Source organism: Passer domesticus, chromosome 16 (assembly GCF_036417665.1).
Source record: "Passer domesticus isolate bPasDom1 chromosome 16, bPasDom1.hap1, whole genome shotgun sequence".
Classification (NCBI taxonomy): domain Eukaryota; kingdom Metazoa; phylum Chordata; class Aves; order Passeriformes; family Passeridae; genus Passer; species Passer domesticus.
In genome coordinates, this window is record NC_087489.1 from 9251475 (window position 1) to 9272722 (window position 21248).

The following is a 21248-nucleotide window of genomic DNA, read 5'->3' on the forward strand; positions in this document are numbered from 1 at the left end:
CCTGCATCCCTCCTGCATCCCGGGATGCCTTGGGAAGGCTGATGAGAGCAGAGGCTGGATGGAGTTAAAGAATAAAGCAGGGATTTATTAGCAGGCCTCAATGGATGCACCTTGGGCAGCACAAGAGCCCAGCCAGGGCTGCAGCCAAGATGAACCAAAATGGTCCCAAAATGCACAACCACTCACAGGGCCTCCCACTTTTATAAGTTCTGCTCCATTTGCATCTTGGAGTTAATTGTCCTTAGGTTATGAAGTCCCATCCTGCTTGTTATTTTATCTTCATTCCACGGTGTTTGTGCTCTCAGGCCTGAGATTCGGATCATTTGTCCTTGGTCCTCAGCTGGAGAAGGAACTGTTTTGTCTCCCTGCTCCGTGAAGAGAGCTTACTACTCCTAGTATGAAGCTCAGACCCACCCACTAAAGCAGTACGGAATCTGAAAACATAAACGCTAAATCCTGAGGCACCACAGGGATGCCCCAGTGCCACGAGGCGCTGTCACGGTGCCATGGCAGGCCACCAGGACTGGCACAGCTGGGACAGCTGGGAGATGTGCTGGGAGAAGGTGTGGAGATGAAGCCTCGTGCTGGGAACAGGAACTTTGGGAAGGGCAGAGGGTCCGGGAATGGGAAAAGGCGTCCACGCTGCGATGGGGAGATGCACCCAGGAGCTCTGCGATGGGGAAAACGAGAGTCACAGCCTGTGTCTGGTCCTGGCACGTTACCCTGAGTGTGCATGGCAAGGTTTGGCAGTGGGGTGGCTTTTGGGAGAAGCTGCTGGAAGTTTTCTGGGATCTAATGGAGCCAATTCCAGCCGGCTCCATCCCAGCCGTGGTACAGTCCTGCACCCCCCGCGCCGGCTCTGCGTGGTACGGCCCAGATTGCGCCCCCCACCGGCAAGCAGTGGTGTGCTCCCTTCCCCCCTCGCCCGCGGCTGTGGTGCGCTCCGCGCATGCGCAGTGCCGCGAGCGGAGCTCAGCTGGGCAGTGTTTACAGCCCGAGCGCGCTGGCCTGGGCTGAGCCGAGCAGAGCCGAGAGGAGCCGAATCGAGCCGAGGCCAGCCGAACCGAACCGAACGGAGCCGAGGCGAACCGAAACGGGACGAACCTGACGGAGCCGAGCCGAAGCGAGCCGAACGGAGCCGAACCATCCGTTGAGGTACCGCTTTTGTGTGAAATCACCGAATAACCTCCCCTTTCCCACTCCGGTGCCGGGGCAGGGACTGCCCTGCAGACCGGCCGGGGGTGAGCAGCCGCGTTTGGTGCCTCGGGCATTGTTTGGAGCCCTGCCCGAGCGGTGCTGCTGTGCCTGGGCGGGAGCCGCGGCTGCCCGTGCTGGGCTCAGGAGCCGGGCCGGGCGCTGCCTTCGGTTTGCTTTCCTGAGGGGAACATGGCAGCGAGGGGTGTTTCAACATGCAGAGACACCTTCTCTGGCTCTGTTTTGCCTCCTTTGCCGGCTCTGTTTTGGGCAGCGGTCCGGATTTCTGCCTGTGGACTTTGTCCCTGCTCAGATCTGGGGAAATCTCTGCTTTGCCTCAGAAGCGTGGAAAAGGGGTTTGCTGCGGAGGGAGGGGGTTTTGTTTTGAAGAGTTGAATAAAAATCAGCCTTACTGAGTTCCCATTTCCCTACTGGGTTGCAATTCCCACCAAGTGAAGCGAAGGTGTGGAATCACATGAGGAGAGGAGTTCGAATGTCAGAGTTTGAAGTTGTGCCTATCAAACATGCATTCTGCTGGAAGTGTGTTAATGTCCAGGGAAAGTGATGATTTCAGCGGTGACTGACACCTGTCACAGGGCGGATATTCCCTGCTCCCATGATGAAAATGTCTCAGCCAGATGTGTCTGATGTTGTTTTCCACGGTGTAGAACATGGAAGAACATTGTTGTCCATGGAGCTGAGCTGAAACCAGGTCAGACCAGTTGTCCCAGTGGGGCTTGCGTACATCAGCAGGAATTTGTTTGGGATCCAAAGTGGAGCACTGTTAAAGGCACGACTTCTTGCTTTAAATCTAAAAATGTAGATTTTTATTTATTTATTTTTCAATAGCAAACAGAGTGGAAGAATGAAGGAAGCCTAAGAACAAAAATATATAAAAGAAAGTCAAGGGAATCAAGACCCTTGGTGAAGAGAGTATTTTAATGTGGAATGTTAAATAAAAGACTAAAGATACAGGCAGCCTTGTGTTGCAAATGCAGTGAGGTTTTGTGGATGTAAGAGGAGGGGGAAAAAATAATTGGTACATTAACCCACCTGGACCTTTGACTTGATGCGTTCCCACTGTGAAGTAATAAAACAGAGTCATTTTTTGTAGAGAAAATGAAGGAGTAACTGTGGAAAGGGGAGGGGTGATGTTTTATTTCAAGTGTTATTAATGGTCTTGAACTGGATTGATGTGTTTGAGGCATGAATGGATTAAGAACTGGCTCGAGTTCCCTGCCTAAGTATATCCTGTTTTGTGTGCCTCTACAGGTGATCAGAATGCTGTGTTATTTGAACAGCTGTGAAATCTCCTTGGAGCCCTGTAGCTTTGCTTTGTTTCCTCAGAAAATGAAAGTTTGTAATTTGCTCTGGCTGAATGTAACAAACAAACCCCAACAATTTCGCTGTAGGCAGATCTTCTGATCCCGGGAATGAACTCCAAAGCTGCTGCTTCATGGTTATTACTGTGAGCAGGGAAAGGCATTGTAAACAAACACATCTCAAATCATGTTGTGCTTTCTGGAAAGGTTTTTTTTTTCCCCTTAATATATGAGAAGAAGCCAGGTTAATTTTGAGTGGTTTTGTTCCCCTGTACATTTTCCTTTAAAACCTGTAGGCTGCAGTGGGAATTCTCTCTGGAGCTGCTGTCTGTGTCATTAAGTGCTTTACTAATGGTGGTGGCTCAGGCTCTGGAGATGAGCTGTGTGGAAGTGCATTTACCAAAGCAAGCAAGGCTGACAGGTCAGAGTTCTGTTGGGTTTCTTGAACCTCTGTGCAGTCAACATCCTGATGCACGTTCAAAGGAAATACAATTTGAGATTTTTGTGGATTTTCTGCCTGTGTCTTGGTCTCGTCAGGTGCTGTTAGAGGTGGACAGTCTGTGTGTGGCAGGAGCTCTGACAGACAGCCCAGACTTGCCCTGTTGTTTGGGCTTGCAGTGAAAAATGACCCCTGAGCGCCGGAGCTGGAATAATCCTTTCTATAAAAGGGTTCAGTGGAAAAGCTGATGTGCTGGTAAAACGGTGGGAGGGTTTGAAGACAGGCCTTGCACATTGAAATTGCCTATTGTGATTTTATTTTTCCCCACTGGTGTCAGGCACTGGATGCCAGATCTGCTGCATTTTGTTTTGCATCGTTGGAATGGAGACAGGAGCGCTGGGGTGAGGTTTTTCTGGCCCTTGGAGTAGGTGAAGATCTCTCTCAAAGCACTCCATGTACAGCAGCATAATTTAGTGTTGGGAGTGCACGTTCTGTACCTCACCTTGCTTTGTTGTTATTTCCCTTTCAGTGTTTATAGGAGGCTGCTGAAGATGGGAGGCGCCGTGAGCGCGGGCGAAGACAACGATGAATTAATTGATAACCTGAAGGAGGCCCAGTACATCAGGACAGAGCTGGTGGAGCAGGCATTCCGAGCCATTGATCGGGCAGATTACTACCTGGAGGAGTTCAAAGACAATGCCTACAAGGATTTGGCTTGGAAGCATGGAAATATTCATCTCTCAGCACCGTGCATTTACTCAGAGGTGATGGAAGCTTTGGACCTGCAACCTGGGCTGTCATTTCTGAACCTTGGCAGTGGCACTGGTTATCTGAGTTCCATGGTTGGACTCATCCTGGGTAAATACCTCTTCAGTCACATTAACTGATTGTGTTAGAGCTTTAAAACCAGGTTTTGAAATCGGGGATGAGGTATTCCTCCACTAATGGAGCTAAAAAGGTAGCTGGGAAAGTAAAGAATGCATTAATGCAGCTCGTCAATTTATCAGGATTCTCACAGCCTTCTCTGGAACTGGATGGGATCCAGATTTCTGTGGCAGATCAGAACAGGCAGCAGTGTAGTTCCAAAGGTGGTTGTAGTGGATTCCTGCAGGTCTGGACACAAACCTGGGTTTGTTTCCCCTTAAGCAAGACCCCAGGTCAGGATCAGGAGTACAGAGTTGAAACTGGGACTGAGCAAGTCCACAAAAAGCTGTGACTGTATCTTCTCCATGCCTGGTTTGTGTTCACAGCCCTGTCTGAGACAGGTTTGAGATCCACTTTTGACTCTTAACTCCACAACATGGGAATATTCTCTGGAAAACACTTTAATGCAGCAGAACTGATTTTGTGACCACATTTATAGTGGCACAAAGCAAATTATCCAAGTGGAATTGGACATTTAAATTCTCCCTGCAGTGTGTTTTAGTCAGAGTTCTGCTGCCAGGATAGATAGCAAGTGGCTATAGGGTAAAATTTGAGAGAGTGTCCAGAATTTTAACTGCTGGGATGTTTATTCTCAGGGTAAAGTCTCATTTCCCATTTCTGATTTTCTCCTGGCTTTGTTGACATTACTTAGAATACCAATATGTAACTCCAGGGCTTTTATTTTCTTTTTGCAAAAGTAACCCTGTCAGTTCTGAACAAAAAGCATGAGTGCTGAACAACTTTTGTTTTTTCCTGTTTGTTTTTGCTGTTAATTGAGGTACAGTCTATGATGACTGTTCCTGATTAATTGCAGAGATTTTTAGCATAAAAATAAGATGTGTGTGCTAAAACATGCAGGCCATTGGGATTTTTTTCCAGGTGGTCACTTTCACAGCAATGGCATCAGTGTTTCCCTCCTATAGAGAAGTTTCCTGCATAGTTAATAGCAAATGATTCAGAATGAGCTGTGCACAAGAGGCTCAGTTGCTGCCAGAAATTGCAGGTATAGGGTTGCAAATCCCATTGTGGCAGTGAGAGAGCTGACCCCACACAAACACCAACTGTGACACTCATGGAACAATCTGCTGGAGGAAGGAACCCAAAGTGTGTTAATCCTGCAGGATTTGGTGGTGTTGCTGTTGCCATTCCCTGGTGTTCTGCACTTGCAGGTCCTTTTGGGGTGAACCACGGTGTGGAGCTTCACTCCGACGTCATCGAGTACGCGAAGCAGAAATTGGACTTTTTCATTAAAACAAGCGACAGCTTTGACAAGTAAGAATTCAAAATGCCTGTTGGGATTAATTTTGTGCTTTTGGCTTTGCTCAGGGCAATTCTTGCTCCCATGTGGCCCCTCTGGATTCAGGGTAATCTGAGGATTCAGGCTCCTTAGGCTCGCTGAGCTGCAGTATGTGACCTTCGAAGCCTGAGCGCGTCGTGGGGGTTTCAGAAATGTTTGCAGAGTTTTTAATAGCAGTGCTGATGCTGCAGGGTGTAGAGGGAGCTAGGGAAGTTTGTTTATTTTTAAATGCACTTGCAGTAACACCTCAAAACTTGCAAGTAGCAACACTTGGTTGTGCCTGTGATCTGAGAGCCTGCATAGTGATGAGATTATGAACTGGTTTTTGTAGTGGCCTAATATGTTTTATCTGAGAAGAAGGAAAAATGGCATTTTAAAATATGAAGGTAGTTTTATGATGATTAAGTTGGTACTAAAACTGCCTGGGATTTGATTTATGTTCTTCCTTAGACCCTCCATTCTGCTGCTGTCACAAGTAATAACTTCCCAGCTAGATAACCATTGCCAATAGTAACCTCAGCAATAAAAGTTCTGGCTGTCGCATTTTTGGATCTGTTTCATAGTTTGTTCAAACAGAGAAGCAAAGCATCTCTGAATACCTGATATCCTCCTCTCCTGGGGGGAAGAAAATAAAAATCATGGCATGCAGAATTTTAGGCTACTCAGTCTTTTGCTGTTCCTGCTGCCCTGGGAAGCTGCTGAGGAGGGGGTTGTATTTTCTGCATGTTGGCAGAAGACTGAAAGTTTCTGGTGCTCAATGGGGTTTTTTTCAGTCATGTTGCTGTTGTTTGAGGAGATGTTTTAAGGAAGACTTTCTTCTCTCTCCAAATACAGCTATGGAGCAAAGGCAAGCTGAATTCAGAAATTAACATGCCTGGAAAATTGGCTTTGCTGAGTGATGTCTGCTGGGTTGTGCTCCTGGAACAGCGTGTGCAGGAACTGTTCTCTGGCTGCTCTGAATGTCCAGCCTTCATTGCAAACCCAGAAAGCTCCAGGAAGCATTAGGAATAAATAGGTGCTATGTTGAGCTGCCACTCAAGATACCAGTAAAAGAATGGATGTGTTGAACAACTTCTACCAAAATCAGCCCTTAAACATAGGGCTTAAAACTTGGAGCTTGTAAGAAAACCAGAGGCATCAGAGAATCATTCATTTTTCTTTTGAACCAAGTCAGAAATACTGCAGGCAAAAAGTCTTTTTTATGAAGGGTGAAATCACAGTTCTTTTGAAGCTGATGGCAAAACTTCCATTGGCTTCAGCACAGCTTACTTCTGTATCATCAGGTGGTAATTCCCCACATCTGAAAACCAGTTAAAAGCTTTTGAAAATGCAAAAATAAACCCAGGTGCAGTCCTTAAAAGACTTTGACATTTGGAAGTGCAGGTCTAGTATTTGTATTTTATAACTGAGTCAGCATCAGGTGACTAAAAATAGCTTGTTCTGAAGAGTTACCTGCAGCTCAAGTATGAAATTATGCATCCTTATCCTCTGGAGATTTTAATCCATGAATTCTGACCTCGTTTTTCTGTGGTTTTGAGACTTCTAGCTGTAGCCTGTTACAATAATGTCTAGAATACATGGGTTTTGGAGGAGAAATCCTGTAAGACTGGGGGTGTTTTTCAGGTGTTTTCCAATTTTTCCAGAATTATGAAAATAATTTATTTTGCTAAATCATCGCATTCTTGTCTAACACAAGTCTTTTTAACTTTCAGGTTTGAATTTTGTGAGCCATCCTTTGTCATTGGCAATTGTTTAGAGATTTCTCCAGACTGCACTCAGTATGACCGTGTTTACTGTGGTGCTGGAGTCCAGAAGGAGCACGAGGACTACATGAAGAACCTGTTGAAAGTTGGGGGAATTCTTGTCATGCCTCTAGAAGAAAAGGTTGAGTGCCTTTTTACTCATATTTCAGTTATTCTTAATTCTGATCATGGTTTAGTCAGTAGCTGTTCTTTTATCTGGTTTTCATGATGACTGAAAACTGGACTCTGCACATTCCTAATATTTAAGAGATTTGTAGTTTTGCAGTCTTCCATATATTACAATCTGTTGGTAATTGCAATTTTACTTCCTCACTGCAGAAAATGTGAGCAAAGCTTTGTTTAATTATATAATTTAGTGTTGTGCTTAGTGGCAAAACACAACTTTTTGCTCCCTGACTGCTCTTGAAAGAGTGTGCAGGATGTCTCTATTTACAAGTGTCAGTGGATTCTTTTAGTAAAAAGTGGGTCAAGTGCCTGACCTTTTCCCACTGTCAGGGAACGTGAGAGGAGCAGGTGCAGGGACTCCACAGCCTCTTACTCTTCCCAGTAAGAGGCTGTGCAGTGGGTTGGGGTAGGAGATTTGATCTGTGACCTTTTCAGGAGCAAGTGCTCGTGGTGACTCAGGAATTTTCCCAGAGGTCAGACACAGCTGCTCTGTCCAGTCTGCAGGAAGGTCTGGGCAAGCAGAGTGACCCAAATTACCAGTGCCCATGCTCTGTTGCAGTAGATGAAGTTACGTGGGGCTAGTCCTGCAAGGAGTTCCCAATTTTTTTTCATAAAACCAATGTTGTTTCTCATCACCTTTTACTGTTGCAGCTTTCAGTACTTCAACTTGTCCAGGCAGAAAAGTCATTTGTTCATTTTTTTGTTCCAAAATCTCATTGTAGTTCCCACAATTGACAATAATCTTCTTGTTTTGCTTCAGTTGACTAAGATAACTCGGACTGGTCCTTCTGCCTGGGAGACCAAGAAGATTCTTGCTGTTTCCTTTGCTCCTTTGATTCAGCCAAACCACACAGATTCAGGAAAATCAAGGCTCGTTCACTTGCGTGAGTATAGACATTCCTGAGCTTGGGGGAATTCCTTCTGCTGCCTGGCTGTGAGCTGTAACATCCCTGGGAATCCTTTCCAGGATAATTACTCCCAGTCTTTCCTTTTTTTGAACAGCTGTCTGTCTTGTGCAAGCATTGGAGTTGAATGAAATAGATTCCAAATCACAGACTCACAGAATGGCCTGGATTGGAAGGGACCTTAAAGATCACCTAATTCCAGTATCCCTGCTGTGGGCTGGACCCCTTCCACTGGGCCATCATTCTAAACACAAATGATTGCTTGCGATGTTGCACCTGAACTTTGCAGGGTGTTTCATCCTAGATTTTGCACATTCTGTTCCAGTCCTGAATGACTGAATCCTGTCATGGTTCTGAGGCACTGTGCCACAAGGAGAGGGGAATAAACAAGCATTCCCTGTGAACAAATGTTGTATCTGCTCAAAGAGTCTCACCCCCAGCAATCCAGAATTATCCTGAACCTGGAATGCTTGAGGGATACAAGTTGTGCAGTTCTTGGTTAGCTGTTTGAAATGCAGGTCGTATCAGTGGCCCCAATCTTTAGATTAAGACTTCAGTGTCAAGAGGCCTCTTAAGAACACATGAAGACAGTGGTACTTTCATAAAGAGATTAGTCAGGCTTTGGTCTTAACCTGGAAAGGTGTCTGTATGACAGAGAGGAGCTCAGGAAACAGTCCACAGCATGACAGAAAGTCCAATAAAAGTGCCTGTTTCAGCATGTTCTCACTTTGTGGTGAGACCTGCCCATAAATTCTATGTAGTTATTTTCTCCTTTTTTCATTCAGGTCCCAGGAAAGCTCACTTGTTGGCAAGGACAGGGACTTTTTGTGTCAGTTTTAGTTCATTTTATTTCATGGATCTGTGTGCATCTATACATTTTTAATTTTTTTTTCTGCATTTCTAAACTGGCAGCAAAGAAGACAGAATAGCCTTCCAAGCCTTTAATGTGGGAGGCATTTTAATACAGTAACTTAGTGTAATGTTGCTATAATTACTTCCACAAAATGGTTTTCAGCCTGTCTTCACCCACTAAGTCTGAAGCAGTTTTTGAAGAGCATAAATAGTACTTGTGTTTTATAAGTGCAGAACTTGGCAAAGCTGAAGGAACTGTACAATAGAAAAATCATTTTGTGGAAGAATTAAACAGACTTCAGGTCTAGTTATCTACCACAGGAAAATACCTGATTCTAAGCCAATGAAACAATCACAGCTCCCATCACTAAGTCTGCACTCACACAATCTTTAAGATGTGCGTCTTAGAATAACTGAGAACTTGAAACCAAGGCAGGACATTTTTTAATGAGAGAAACACACAATTAAATTTCATTTGGAAACTTGCAACGCAGTTTATCCGAGTTGACAGGAGCTGAATAGAGCTGTTTGTGTAATCCCAGCAGGGAATTCGAGTGGCCTGATTTAATCTGAGCAAACAGAACTTTTCCTGGGAGTACCTCTGGGGGAGGTTTGTCCCTCTGTGCTCTCAGCTCACAGGTTTGGTTGGCTTGCAGCGCCCGTGGCCGTTCGCAGCCTGCAGGACCTGGCTCGCATCGCCATCCGAGGCACCCTGAAGAAGCTCATCCACGAGGAGAACCTGAGTGGAGCTGGGAATGGCCTGAGGAGCCCGCCCAGGTTCAAGCGGCGGCGGCTGCGGCGCCGGCGCATGGAGACCATCGTGTTCCTGGACAAGGAGGTGTTCGCCAGCCGCATCTCCAGCCCCTCGGACGACAACAACAACAGCGAGGACATGGAGGAGGACAGGCTGGAGGAGGAGGAATCCAAACCCTCTGAACTAAAGCCAGACCCTCCTGTAAACTTTTTGAGAGAAAAGGTCTTGAGCCTGCCGTTGCCTGATCCCTTGAAGTATTACTTGCTTTATTATAGGGAAAAGTAGTTTTTCTTCTTTTAGAAAGTGGGAAGTAGGCAGAGAATAAAGTATTCCTTAGGGCTTGACAAACGTGTCCCACTTGCTTGCCTGCCAACGTGACACCCGAGGCAGTAGGCTGGCTGGGGAATGTGGCTGCTGTAAACTTTGACATTATAGCTTTTTTGAGTTTTTTCTTTCTTCTCAGTTGTGTGCTATAGTTTAATTCTACAGCAGGGATTCCTTAGGAAGCAAGTTGGTGAAGTGCTCAGCTGCTTATGGAAAGGAGGATTTAATTCCCTCAAAACTAACTGCAGGAGATATTCCTAAAAATCTCATGGCTGCTCTACCGAATATCAGTTGGGGGAAAAACTCCTGAGCAGATCCCCAAAGACCCTTCCTGTCTGTGCTCTGTCCCACTAAACCTGCCATGTATTTGCCATGGTGTGTGTTTAATGGTGGATGAAGATAATTAGTTAAAACCTGACCTGGCAAATCATGTTTCTTCCAGTAATCTGAAAAGCACACCTTTCACAGAAAGGAAGGAATTTTTGGCACTACCCTTGTGGCATCCAGGTTTTGAATGAGAAGGAAAGCATCAGCTCCCCCTTGGTTGGTCTGCTTTGCTTGTAAATTATATATAATTTTTCACTAAAAATGTTTTTACAAAACACTGGGTTTTTTTAATGGAAAACCCCTGTTCTAGAGAACGAGTTGTTAGGTTTCTGTGGTTCTTTCAAAGCTATGGAGGCAAGTGAGGAATTGCAAAGCTGTTTAACTTTGACAGGATGCAAGGTAGTCAGGGTTGGGACTGCTGTCTCTGAAAACGTTTACAGAGTAATTCTGAGTGGGAAAAAGGGTAGAGAAAAGCTGCAGAGCAGTGAGTTGTGCAAGCTGTAAGCAGTGTCAGTGGGTTTTGCTGTCATGTGAGATAGCTCAGATCACCTTGGCTGAGCAGAGTGAGGTGCAGAGCCTGAGCAGTAAATCAGCCAAACAGAGTTTTGTGGGGGGTCTGCAGAACCTGAGAGCAGCCTAGAGAGCCAAACTGATGCAGTTCTCAGGTGTTCCTGTGAGTGTGCCCCTGCTGTGGCAAGGTGGCCAGAATACACCTTGCTCACAAGTGTTCCACAGTGGACTGGAGCTGCTCAGCTGGGTAGATTTTATTCCTGCAGCAACAAAGCAGAAATTTTAACAGCTTCATGTGGAAAGCTTTGTCACTCTGCAGTTCTGTGGATGTGAGCTGTAAATTTTATTTCTAAAGCACTCTGTCATGGTGATGGAAGGGGATGCCATGGAGTCATAGGATCACAGAATGGTTGGGTTGGAAGGGACCCTAAAGACCATCTTGTTCCAACCCCCTGCCATGTAGAGGGGCACCTTCCACCAGGCCAGGCTGCTCCCAGCCCCATCCAGCCTGGCCTTGGGCAGTTTCAGGAATGGGGAGTCCACAATGTCTGTGGATGATAAAATACTGTGTTTAGAACAGGTTTACTTGGTTCAGCCTGTTTGGGAAATGTACCTGAACTGATAAAGGCTGGAAAAAAAAGCCTGGAGTTTGTGTTGATGTGAAATAGTCCTAAAGCTGGGGGGAATGAAAAGCTCTCTTTCAGCAGGTAATGAATTTGTGTTAAGGCATTGCCCCATCAGAAGCACTTGAGTTGGTATCACTTTGATATCTTTTGGTTTTTTTTAATGTGTACTGTCTCCTCATTTTTGAGGAGGAATGAGTGAAGACTGTATTGCCAAATGGTCCTGAGTTGCACAACTTGCTTCATGAAAAATGGTTTCAAAGTTCTGTGTGGCTTTGAAAATAAATGAATAACATGTATGTCTAAGCCTGAAGTGGAGAACTTTTCCTTGCTTAAGAGGATTTTTGTGTCTCTTTGGGAATATCATCTGATAATCCTATATAATGTGGCTGCTGGCATGTACACAGTCATAGGCTGGGTTTTGCCTCTGGTTTCTTGTTTCCACTTCTGGTCTCAATGGTACCCCAAGCTGTCTTGCTCCCTTGGATTTTGATTTCTTTATTTGCAGTGGGGCAGTTCTGTGGCCACTGAGCTGATGTTTCCTGTAAAGGTGCACGTCCCATCACTGGGTTCTGGCAACTCCCGTGAATTTCTTTCTACAAATGCAAGTCCTGAATGTGGTGGTAAATAGAGGGTTAATAGAAACTGTGTGTAATTATTCTCACTGCTTCCCAACATGCTGTGGCCTGTTATTTGTTGGAATAGTCTGTTTAATGGGTGTCATGCCAGGTATGTGCCTTTCTGGATTGTGGCACAATTTCCACACCCCTCCATAGTCCAGGGTGCCTCCTGCTTTTGGCTGCCAGGTCGTCCTTCAGTTTAATCACAACACTTTTAAAGAAATCCCTCTAAAAATGACATTAAACTTCAGGTTCCTGTTAGTAAGCCTTGCAGAGATTCTGTTAAAGCTGACTAGTTGAGGGAGGATTATCTTTCATTTATCCCTTGTTTGGTTATTATCCCCATCTCAGCCCCAGTTGTAAAAGGTATTTTATCAGATTTTTCACCAGATTTGCCTTTTTTATTACACTTGCTAGATTTTTGTAGCTTTCTATAAGATGCATAAATATTGCTATTTTTTCCTGGATAAGGTTGAATAAATAAATAAATATATATATATACAGGAAATTTATGTTCTAGGTTGTCAAATTGTCCTCTTGTCCAAAAAACCCCCACAGATCTAAACAGATAGTAGAAATTCTTTGTATAATATAACTGTGAAATAGTATTGCTTATAGCCTGTAAATAAAGGGGAGTTGTAAATACATTTTCCCCGTGCACAAGCACTTGCACTGTAGTTTTGTAGGCATTTCTAGCAGAGGGATGGAGGCAGAGCTGGGTTTGTTTGGATCTGTGAGCTGTCCAGGAATTGTACCTGCTTTGTTTCCTTCTGTGTTCTCAGTAGTTGTCACATTTTTTTGTATGTGACTCCTTTTAGGTTTCAATCCTGCAGCAAATTTGCAAAGAGAGCTGAACTTCAAGCTGCTTTAGTCATGAGTGTGTAAGCTGAAAAATCTGTATAGAAACTAGAGTTCAGTTGGCCTGAGGCATGCAGAAGTGTTATGCAATTTCAACTTCATTAATAAGTGTTTATCAATAAATTTAGTAAAGACTTTTTAGCCTTCTTAACATGGCTTTGTTGTGGTTGGAACACTTTGTAGGTGAGTGCTTATTTCCATAATGGGAGCTCAGACAAAGACAGCAGAAAAATGCTTAACAATATGGTGCAGGTGCATAGTTTTAGATTAACTCCTCAGAATGTGTTCTCTCAAACCTGCCCAGATGTTGAATTGCAAACCTTGAGGTAATGCAGCTGTGCAGATGAATTTTGGGATCAGCCCACACAGCACTGATGTAGATTTAATGTGTCAGAGTGGTTAAAGAGTGGGCTTTGTTCCCTGGCTGTTTGACCTGTAAATAACAGATATCAAAAGATGTTTCATCCATTTCTGTACTTCACGGATTGCCTGAACCAGCGTGTCAGGAGTTTGTTCTGTGCATTCTGAACTGCAGCTCCCCTCTTGTCCCCTGGGCTCTGAGTGTTTAATCAACGTGGATTTTTAAGAGTGAATGTTCAAGGCTTTCATTTCTCCAGTATTGAGAACAATATTTTGGTTTCAGCTGTGCTAGGAGTCTGATCATAATAGCAAATACAGCTGCTGCTAATTAAATGAATCTGTTAACCTTTATTCCATAGGATAATTGCCTGTCTGTGTGTTTCTTCCTGTCATCTGTGTGTATGATAAATGTCCTTTTCCCAGCTATAACAGGAGATTAGTTCAACGTTAATGTTTTCCTTCACGTGATGTGTGCTGAAAGAAAATCCTTTTCTGCTTTGGAAAGCCATGGATGTGTCATACAAATGGTATTGAGGAAATTAAACTTGTCAGATGATGTTTATGTTCACTTCATTGTAAAACATAGAACATCACAGTTCCCTGGGGTATAGAGGGGGTTGGTCCCCTGAGGGAAATCTTTCTGCTGAAGAAAAAAGGACAGAAGGGAGAGTTAAAAATAAAAAAAAAAACAAAGGGTTAAGGGGGAAAAAAAAATATCTGAGGGAACCCCCCCAACTTGCTTTCTACAGGTGTGAAAAGCCTGTGTAGCAGAGGCTGGAAATGCTGCAGCATGGGACACAAGGGTTGACATCATTCCTGGTGTTCAGGAGACAAGTTTTGGTTCTTGCTCACAGATGCACACTCCTTTTTAAAGAATTTGTCATGTTGATGGAAAATAAGACAAATTAATATGAGAGTAAGGGGCCTGGGATTGCTGGTGTTCCTTAACCCTCACCAACATCTTATCATGAGGGGAGATGAGCAAGGCCCGAGAGAAGTGGTGAAGATCTGCTGCCCAGAAAATGTGTGGGTTGCAGAACTTGCCTTGCACTGAAACGATTCCCCATGCTCTGTTAACTCTGCTGACTTGGCTCAAGATCCCATTCCTACAGAGCAGTGGGCAAATGCCCCTCAATCCATCCCAAAGCTGCTCCCCACAGCACAGCTGGACTTGAAATGCAATTCCACAGACAGGACTCATCCCACAGAAATGGGACTGAGCCCTGGCCCAGCTCTCCTCTTTGCAATACAAATAAAAAGGGATTTCTGTTGTTGTTGCACAGGGTTGGTTTAGGACTCAGAGTTTATGCACCACAGAGACAGAAAGCAAAAGCCACATATTTGCAGAGTGGCCAGGTGTGCCAGGGGAAAGGATGGCTCCAAAATAACTGACACATGGTTTGGAGAGAGGGATTTTTTCTTCCCAGCTTTGCAGAACAGCTCCTAGCAGCCATGCTACGCTGTCCTAGCTTTGGAAGGCTAGTGGGCTTTGGAAGGAGCTGATGTGGGAGCAGTGAGGCTGGAAGGACACAGAACTTCAGTCAGGAAGATTTTCACATAACATGCATTGCCTGATGCATACGGAGGATGTGCTTCTAAAGCACGCAACGCCTCGGGAATTAAAAGGTGTCCTATTCACCAGAGCAGTCTGGTTGCAGCTGCCAGTTGTTGTATGAAGGCTGAAGATGATAATTTGGCTTTTTACAACCCGTTTTTGTGAGCAGGGTTGGCCTGGGTTGGGTTGGGTGGCCACTAGAGGACACTCTGCCCAAAACCATGAGTTCAGTGAACTTGCTGGGATTTCCAAGTGATGCCAGGGCAAACAAACAGCCCATTGCCTGAGGGCTAACTGCAGAAAGCCTGCAGGATAATTCTCTTTTATAGCTGGACAAACGAGTTCATGTTTTACCTTCCATAGCATGAAATTTTAGGTGAAACCCCAAACCCAAGGCCCTCCCCAAATGCTCAAGTGACAGAGAATCTGAACCAGGAAGGTTTAAGTGTCACTCTTGTCTTCTTTGCCACATTAATTATTTTGTAGTGTACAGGACAAAGCAGATGTGCAGGTTGGTGGGAAGCTTTCATTTGACCTGCCAGGTTATGTGGGATGGTGCTGTATTAGGAACTCCTCAATATAAATCCTAATGTGTATTAATGCCTCCCTTGTGCTCAACCCATACATTTAGGATATTGTGTAGTAATAGACTGAAACCTAAAGATAAGCTGTTTTTACTGTAGCTTCTTCATAAAGATAATTTATTCAACTGGAAACAAATCCTGCCTTTTGCATCTCAAATTTATCTTCCAGTGGGGGGAAACAAATGGAGGATTGCATTCCCTACAATTCTAGCTCAGCTGATTTAATATTTTTTACCCCTCTTCACCCCTCAGTTGCCTTGAATTTCTCAAAAACATTTTTCTAATTGACGTCCCTGTTGAAAGAAATTGTACTTGGTCAAAGACCTTTGAAATTAATCAGCTTTTACTCTGCCTGAGAAACTTTACAGACTCCAGGGTGGGGTTTTGTCTTTATTTGCAGGTTATTTATCTCTGTTAGTGATCTCCCTTTTAAAATCCCTTATGTGTTACATCCCATGCCCACTCAATGGTTGGAGGCATATTTTTGCTTGATGTTGTAACTACATGTAATAGGAGACAGCCTCTATCCTGAAAGTCTTACAGCACCGTGCATTTGACAGGCTGTTAGATAAATCTCTCTCTTTAGTTTGCAGACTGTGCTAGGGCAAAAAAAAAAAAAAATTAAAAAAATTGTTGGCCCTGGATCTTTTGCATCCCAGCTCAGCCCTGGACCACGAGGTCATTTTTTGGTTGCTGTCCATGGAGGTGCACTGTGCTTTCAGAGAGATGCCTGAGGAGAAGGTGAGGAGTTAACTTGCTGTTTAAAAGAAGCAACAAGGCGAAAATAGATCCAAAGGAAGAGTTTGTATTTCAGCGCCACAATTAGAGAGGGGTGGGGACAGTGTGATCTCCAGTGATGTGCAGAATGGCAGAGAGGGTGGGCGGTTGGACTGTCAAACTGCCTTAATTTAATTGCAAACACATGCTGATGAGTCCCCTCCTCCTGGACCTCAGGGCTGGGAAACTTTTTTTGTCAGCTCCCTGCAGCTCAGAATTGAGGCAAATACGCTCCAGCAAACACCATGCTGATCAAACCTTCAGTTCTTGGAGGCTTTTTGTATTTTCTCCTCCTGCCCGGTTTCTCCTGCTCCTGCCCCAGCCGCTGCCTGTGCTTCAGGACTACAGTGAGATGCATGCATCTGATGCTGGAAACCATCCCCGAGATCCCGCCCCAGACAAACATTCTGTGAGTAACCACTTCATTTTCCTGCCTTTCTTACCTGCGTGGTCTTTAGAAAGAAGGAAAAAAAAAAAGGCCAAAGGCGTATTTTATATCCTCTTTGCCCCCCACAGAATTATCAGCCTCAAGAACTGTTTTGTGCTTTTAAAACATGAAACAGAAACTGCTGCTTCTGGCATCAGTTAATTGCTGATGGGACAATCAAGGGAATTGAAAAATTTAATGAGAGTAATTCCAAGCAAGCACTGGAAGACAGTTTTGGGGAATCAAAGGTCAGAAATGTTAAACTGAGTTTATGGAAAGGAACACAGTTTGCATTTTAGAAGGCTTTGTGTATGGGTGTAGGGGAGAGAGGAAATAGAGCAGCTCAGGCTTTTGTCTCCAGTGACACGAACACTTTCCTTATATATACAACACCATTTCAGTACTGAATTTCTAAGTACTGTTTTTCCACTTTCTACTTGAACTGTTCAAACCAAAGCTGAGGCTTATTTGGAAAGTAACAGCTGTGGTAACTCACAGACTACTTGAGAAATAAGAAGGTGAGGGAGCTGGTGGCTGAATCCATTCAAACAGAAGAGGGGAGGAAAAGGACATTGAATTCTTGGAGACTCCCGAAGAGCTCTTACTGATAGGTGCAGAAGAGCACTTCCCTGTGGTTCTAGACTAATCCTAAATTTAAAGGTGGCTTTAAGATGCAATGACACTTGACAAAATCCTTCCCTTCGTGCTACTCTTATCTGATCCCTTGTCTTGGATGACCTTTTTTTGTTAGTAGTTGGAAAGACTTGTCAAAAATGAATCTTCATGCTCATCCTCCCTAAACTGCTGCCTGTTGCAAAACCTTTCCAACTCGAGTTTGAGCAGCTTTTTGCTTATAACAAGCTGACTTTTATCTCAGCTGGCACATCCATACCAGCATTCTCCCATGAACATCTCACTGATATTGCTAATGTACTTTCTCTGCTGGCAGCCAGAGGAACATGCTGTGGGCAGGATGCTGGCATTGGACTGCTGCCATCCAGGTCTGCTTTGGTGGGTGGAGACCACAGAGGTTCTTGCATTGGTGGCCCACAGGATGAGATCTACCCCTGCTGCAGCTGCCAAAGCTTTCTCACTGCCTGGGCTGGTGCTGGAATGATTATTTGCAGTGTGACCCTGCTCAGTACTGGCTCACTGGGCAGTGCTTATGTGCCCTTACAGTGACTTGCAGCATCTGATTCTTCACACTCGTACCAACCTTTATATCCCCCTTATTCCCCTGCATCTTGAAATATTAAAATATTTAAAGTACCCTGACACTGATTTTAGCAAAGTGTCTTGTTCCTCCTAGTTTAAACCCAGATTTTATTCAGGGAAAGGTTTGTTCCATTGGCTGAACTGAGGTATTTCTGAGATTATTGAAGCTCAATTCCTGTTCTCTCTTTGAAATGAGGCAACGTTTTCTGTCACAGTGAAGCCTGAGTGAGTTTCTGCTAGAGATCCTTCGAGTGCAGAGGGAGGGAAGTTTACTGTGTCACCAACTCTTTCCCAGTTCTGCAATGGTGTGCTCCCTCTGGCAGCAGCACACTTCATTTTCTGCACCACCTTGAATGGGAAACTGGCTTTTAAAACATTAAAGTAGTATAGGTGGGAGATATAAAACCTGCAATATTGCAGAGGATGATGACCCTTCATGAACCAGTACTTTTTAAGGTGATTTATCAATTTTATCCTCTTTTACAACTGTCTGCATAATTATAAGCAAACCACATATTGTTGATCATAGACATAAAGACAGATGAGCCTGGTGAGTGCTCTCTGTTGGCAGATCATGGGCCTTTGTGTGGCAAGGAAAAATCCTGAGTGTCTGGCTATCTTGAAGATCTAATATATGCAAATGCATTTCCCAGCCAGAATCCCATTTGTATCTGTTATAAATAGCATTTCAGTAATTAGACTTTTCTTGAATTGTGGAAGATCAAGGAATGCTTCTTAACCAAGCCCTGACTCCTCCAGCTTTTTGGTATGTTAGTGTTTCTCCTGGGAGAACCCTTGTGTCAGACTGCACAGTTGGAATTATAGCAAGAATAGTCTTGATCACGGAGTTATTCTGAGCAGAAAATGTGGGATTGGGATATTTTCCACAGTTAATCTTTGGTGTGAACAGGGCTGAGTCTGTGACTGCAGCTCCAAACACCGATCCCAGGCTCCAGCTCGGTTCCCTCGAAGAACAGCTGCAGCTTCCAGATGGAGTTTGCTTTGAAGTTGGGAGTTTGGGACTTTCTGACCTCCGTGACTCCATGCCATCCTCTCTAACAATCCTGGAAGAGTGGGGAGGTCTCCTAGCTGGCACAGGCTGTGCTTCACCATTGGCAGATGGCCCCTGGGGCTGCAGCCAGCTGGCGGCACTCGGAGCCGCCCATCGCCTTCTCTGAGCGATGCTGGGATTGGCATGGGACCAGCTCCAGGATTGATGAGCTGTTACTGGCTCCTCTTGGGTCGCCATTTCCCTCCTCCCTTCCCAATCCCAGCTGGGTACAGCTGAGGATCTGGCCCCAAGTCTGGTTTTTGCAGTAGACTATTTATCTTTGGTAATGGAGGCTGCTCGCTTTATCCCGAGCAGAGAATGGGATGGCAGGAACGACTACACGTGTACAGATAAGCCATAAAAATTCATGGTGTAGAACTGCAAACGTATTTTGGCTGGTGTCTGTTCAATTGGAACATGATTATCCAGATGTGATCTGCTGGTTACTGCTGGGATTCAGGCAGTTCTTCCAGCCAGCAGCCAAGGAAGGGAACAGCTGTGGAACATACACTCTGAAAATTTCAATAGGTCTTTAACCTTAGCAGCCATTTGTTCTGCAGTGTGACATTTAAAACAATAAACTTCGAAACGTGTGGACATGAGTAGAAGAAATCCATGGAAAGAAGTTCCCCTCTGGCTGGCAGCTAATGGATTGCAATCCAATTATCCATGGGTTATTCTTCTTTCTGCATTATGCAGGGCACATAATGAATGAGTAGTGCTGGAGAAACATAGCTGAGGGCACAGGGCAGGATCCGGGATCTGAGCACATGGCTGGCTTGAACTGAAGGTGACCCAGTTGTTCACAGACCTGGTTGCTAATTGGGCAGTGTAAGCATGGCCAGCTGGACAAGTTTTCCTTCCCTTCCTCGTTGTGCTGCTTTTGGTGCCTGCACAGCTCCTCTCTTCCTCCCGCAGGAGGAAGGCTGGAGTAGGACAGGGTGTAGCTCTCTTAGTCTATTAATAAGCACATTTTGAGAAGGAATTTTATACATTTGTTGGGGAAAGGTTTACTGAGCAAATGAGTTCTTGGAAATGCTGCTCTGTTTGTGGTCTCTGTCGTGTGTTTTGGGTTGAAGAAGGGATTACTCATTTCCTCTGTGTGTGATAATCTTATATACAGCCATTAAATGCACACCCACACTTTCTGCGTGTGCCAGGTAGAATCTCTTTCTGACTTCTTTCACTGCAGTATTTAATGCTTATTAAATCTTCTAGAGGTGACCAAGAATATTATGTTCTGTTTTTAGAAGTCTCTTCATTGGCAGGAAAATGAGGAGGGAAGGTGTTTCAAATATATTTTCCTTCTAGAAACATTCCGGCATCTTTTGATGGAAGCATCCTAAGTCTTGTGATTGTAGCTACCTTAACTGTTTAAAAAAATCCTGCTTTCACTGAACTTCCCAGTGGTTCAGCATCTGGTTCCCACTTGAGTATTTGTATTTTTGTTGCCCTCACCACATCCCTCTCCCTGTAGGACACCAGGACTCTTTCCTGTTCTCTTTAAGGAGAAGTCAGTATTTTTTTTTGGTGAAAGAATGTGTGTATTCTGGGTAAAAACTTTAATGATCATGCTCTTAAAAAAGTGGAAGACTGACACTTAAGCTACAGGAGACTCAGTATTAAAGTGTTTATTTTACTTTCTCTGAATCAGGGTCAGAACATACTTCAGGAGGAGGGAAAGTTTTCTTCCTTTGATGTGTCTTGGATAAATGGTGCAAAGGAATGATGCATTAGGTTGAGAGAGTCGTGCTGCCAGGAATGCCCAAGAATAGACTCAGCTGCTTTGGGTAGGATCAGACCCTACTCTTCATCCCACTGCTAATAAATAATAGCTCAAATTATCTAGCATTGATGAATTCAGCATCTTTTTATATAAACTTCCTACTTGAATATGTGTTCAGGACCAAAACTGTGTTTTGGAGGCACTCTTGTCCCTACCCTTCCTGGAAAGAGCTAAAGGTATGCCAGGTGGTATTTGAAATGATCCCACCAGGAATGAGGCACCAGCAGAACCCTCCTGTCCTGGGACTGCCTTTCAGGCACAGCATTCCCAGCAGCTTACATGGGCAGAAAAAGTGAGATCAAACCAACTTGGTACACTGGCTGCAGGATTATGGTCCAGTTCCTGCCCCAGCTGATGCAGAGGGAGCCCTTTGGAAAACCTGGCTTCTGTTTGTGGGAGCTGGAATCTTAAAAAGCTGGGTTCAGGAATGCCTGTGGTAATTTTCTTAATTAAAATCTAGTGTTCCTGAATCTTTAAAATAAGTGATGTGGCAGTGCAGCAGGGAACCACAGCCTGTTCTGCAGAGTGAGGCTCCCTGCAGCTGCTCGCTCTCCACTGTTTCAGCCGTGATCCCATCATTTCATTTCCTTGTATCTCCATGCTCAACATATTTTCT

At 44.6% G+C, this 21248-nt stretch overlaps 2 protein-coding genes across 5 annotated transcripts in view; both read left to right on the plus strand.

Annotated features, from left to right (window-relative positions):
- Positions 1-945: 945 nt before the first annotated feature.
- On the plus strand, positions 946-13930 carry PCMTD2 (protein-L-isoaspartate (D-aspartate) O-methyltransferase domain containing 2). 4 transcript variants are annotated; one of them, XM_064391315.1, is made up of 7 exons: positions 1224-1241; positions 3293-3356; positions 3485-3813; positions 5049-5151; positions 6889-7060; positions 7865-7988; positions 9518-13930. In XM_064391315.1, exons 2-7 carry the CDS (start codon positions 3337-3339, stop codon positions 9898-9900), a joined length of 1131 nt encoding a protein of 376 aa, XP_064247385.1. In that variant the 5' UTR covers positions 1224-1241; positions 3293-3336; the 3' UTR covers positions 9901-13930. The 4 variants fall into 4 exon arrangements, with proteins under 4 accessions (XP_064247388.1, XP_064247386.1, XP_064247385.1 ...); XM_064391318.1 differs by lacking the exon at positions 3293-3356 and having other exon boundaries at positions 946-1241; XM_064391316.1 differs by lacking the exons at positions 1224-1241; positions 3293-3356 and adding an exon at positions 947-1155.
- Positions 13931-16194: 2264 nt separating this feature from the next.
- Positions 16195-21248, plus strand: part of LOC135282123 (peroxidasin homolog) — a 45154-nt gene continuing 40100 nt past the window's right edge. The window contains exon 1 of the mRNA XM_064391631.1: positions 16195-16562. Within this exon, the coding sequence (XP_064247701.1) occupies positions 16399-16562 (164 nt within the window). The 5' untranslated portion in view covers positions 16195-16398. The remainder of the gene's footprint in view (positions 16563-21248) is intronic.

Bases quoted from the DNA above. Each gene is read 5' to 3' on its own strand.
- PCMTD2 (XM_064391315.1), top strand. From the start codon at position 3,337: ATGGAGACAGGAGCGCTGGG. The intron at 3,357-3,484 runs GTGAGGTTTTTC...TTTCCCTTTCAG, and splicing joins ATGGAGACAGGAGCGCTGGG to TGTTTATAGGAGGCTGCTGA. The intron at 3,814-5,048 runs GTAAATACCTCT...CTGCACTTGCAG, and splicing joins CATGGTTGGACTCATCCTGG to GTCCTTTTGGGGTGAACCAC.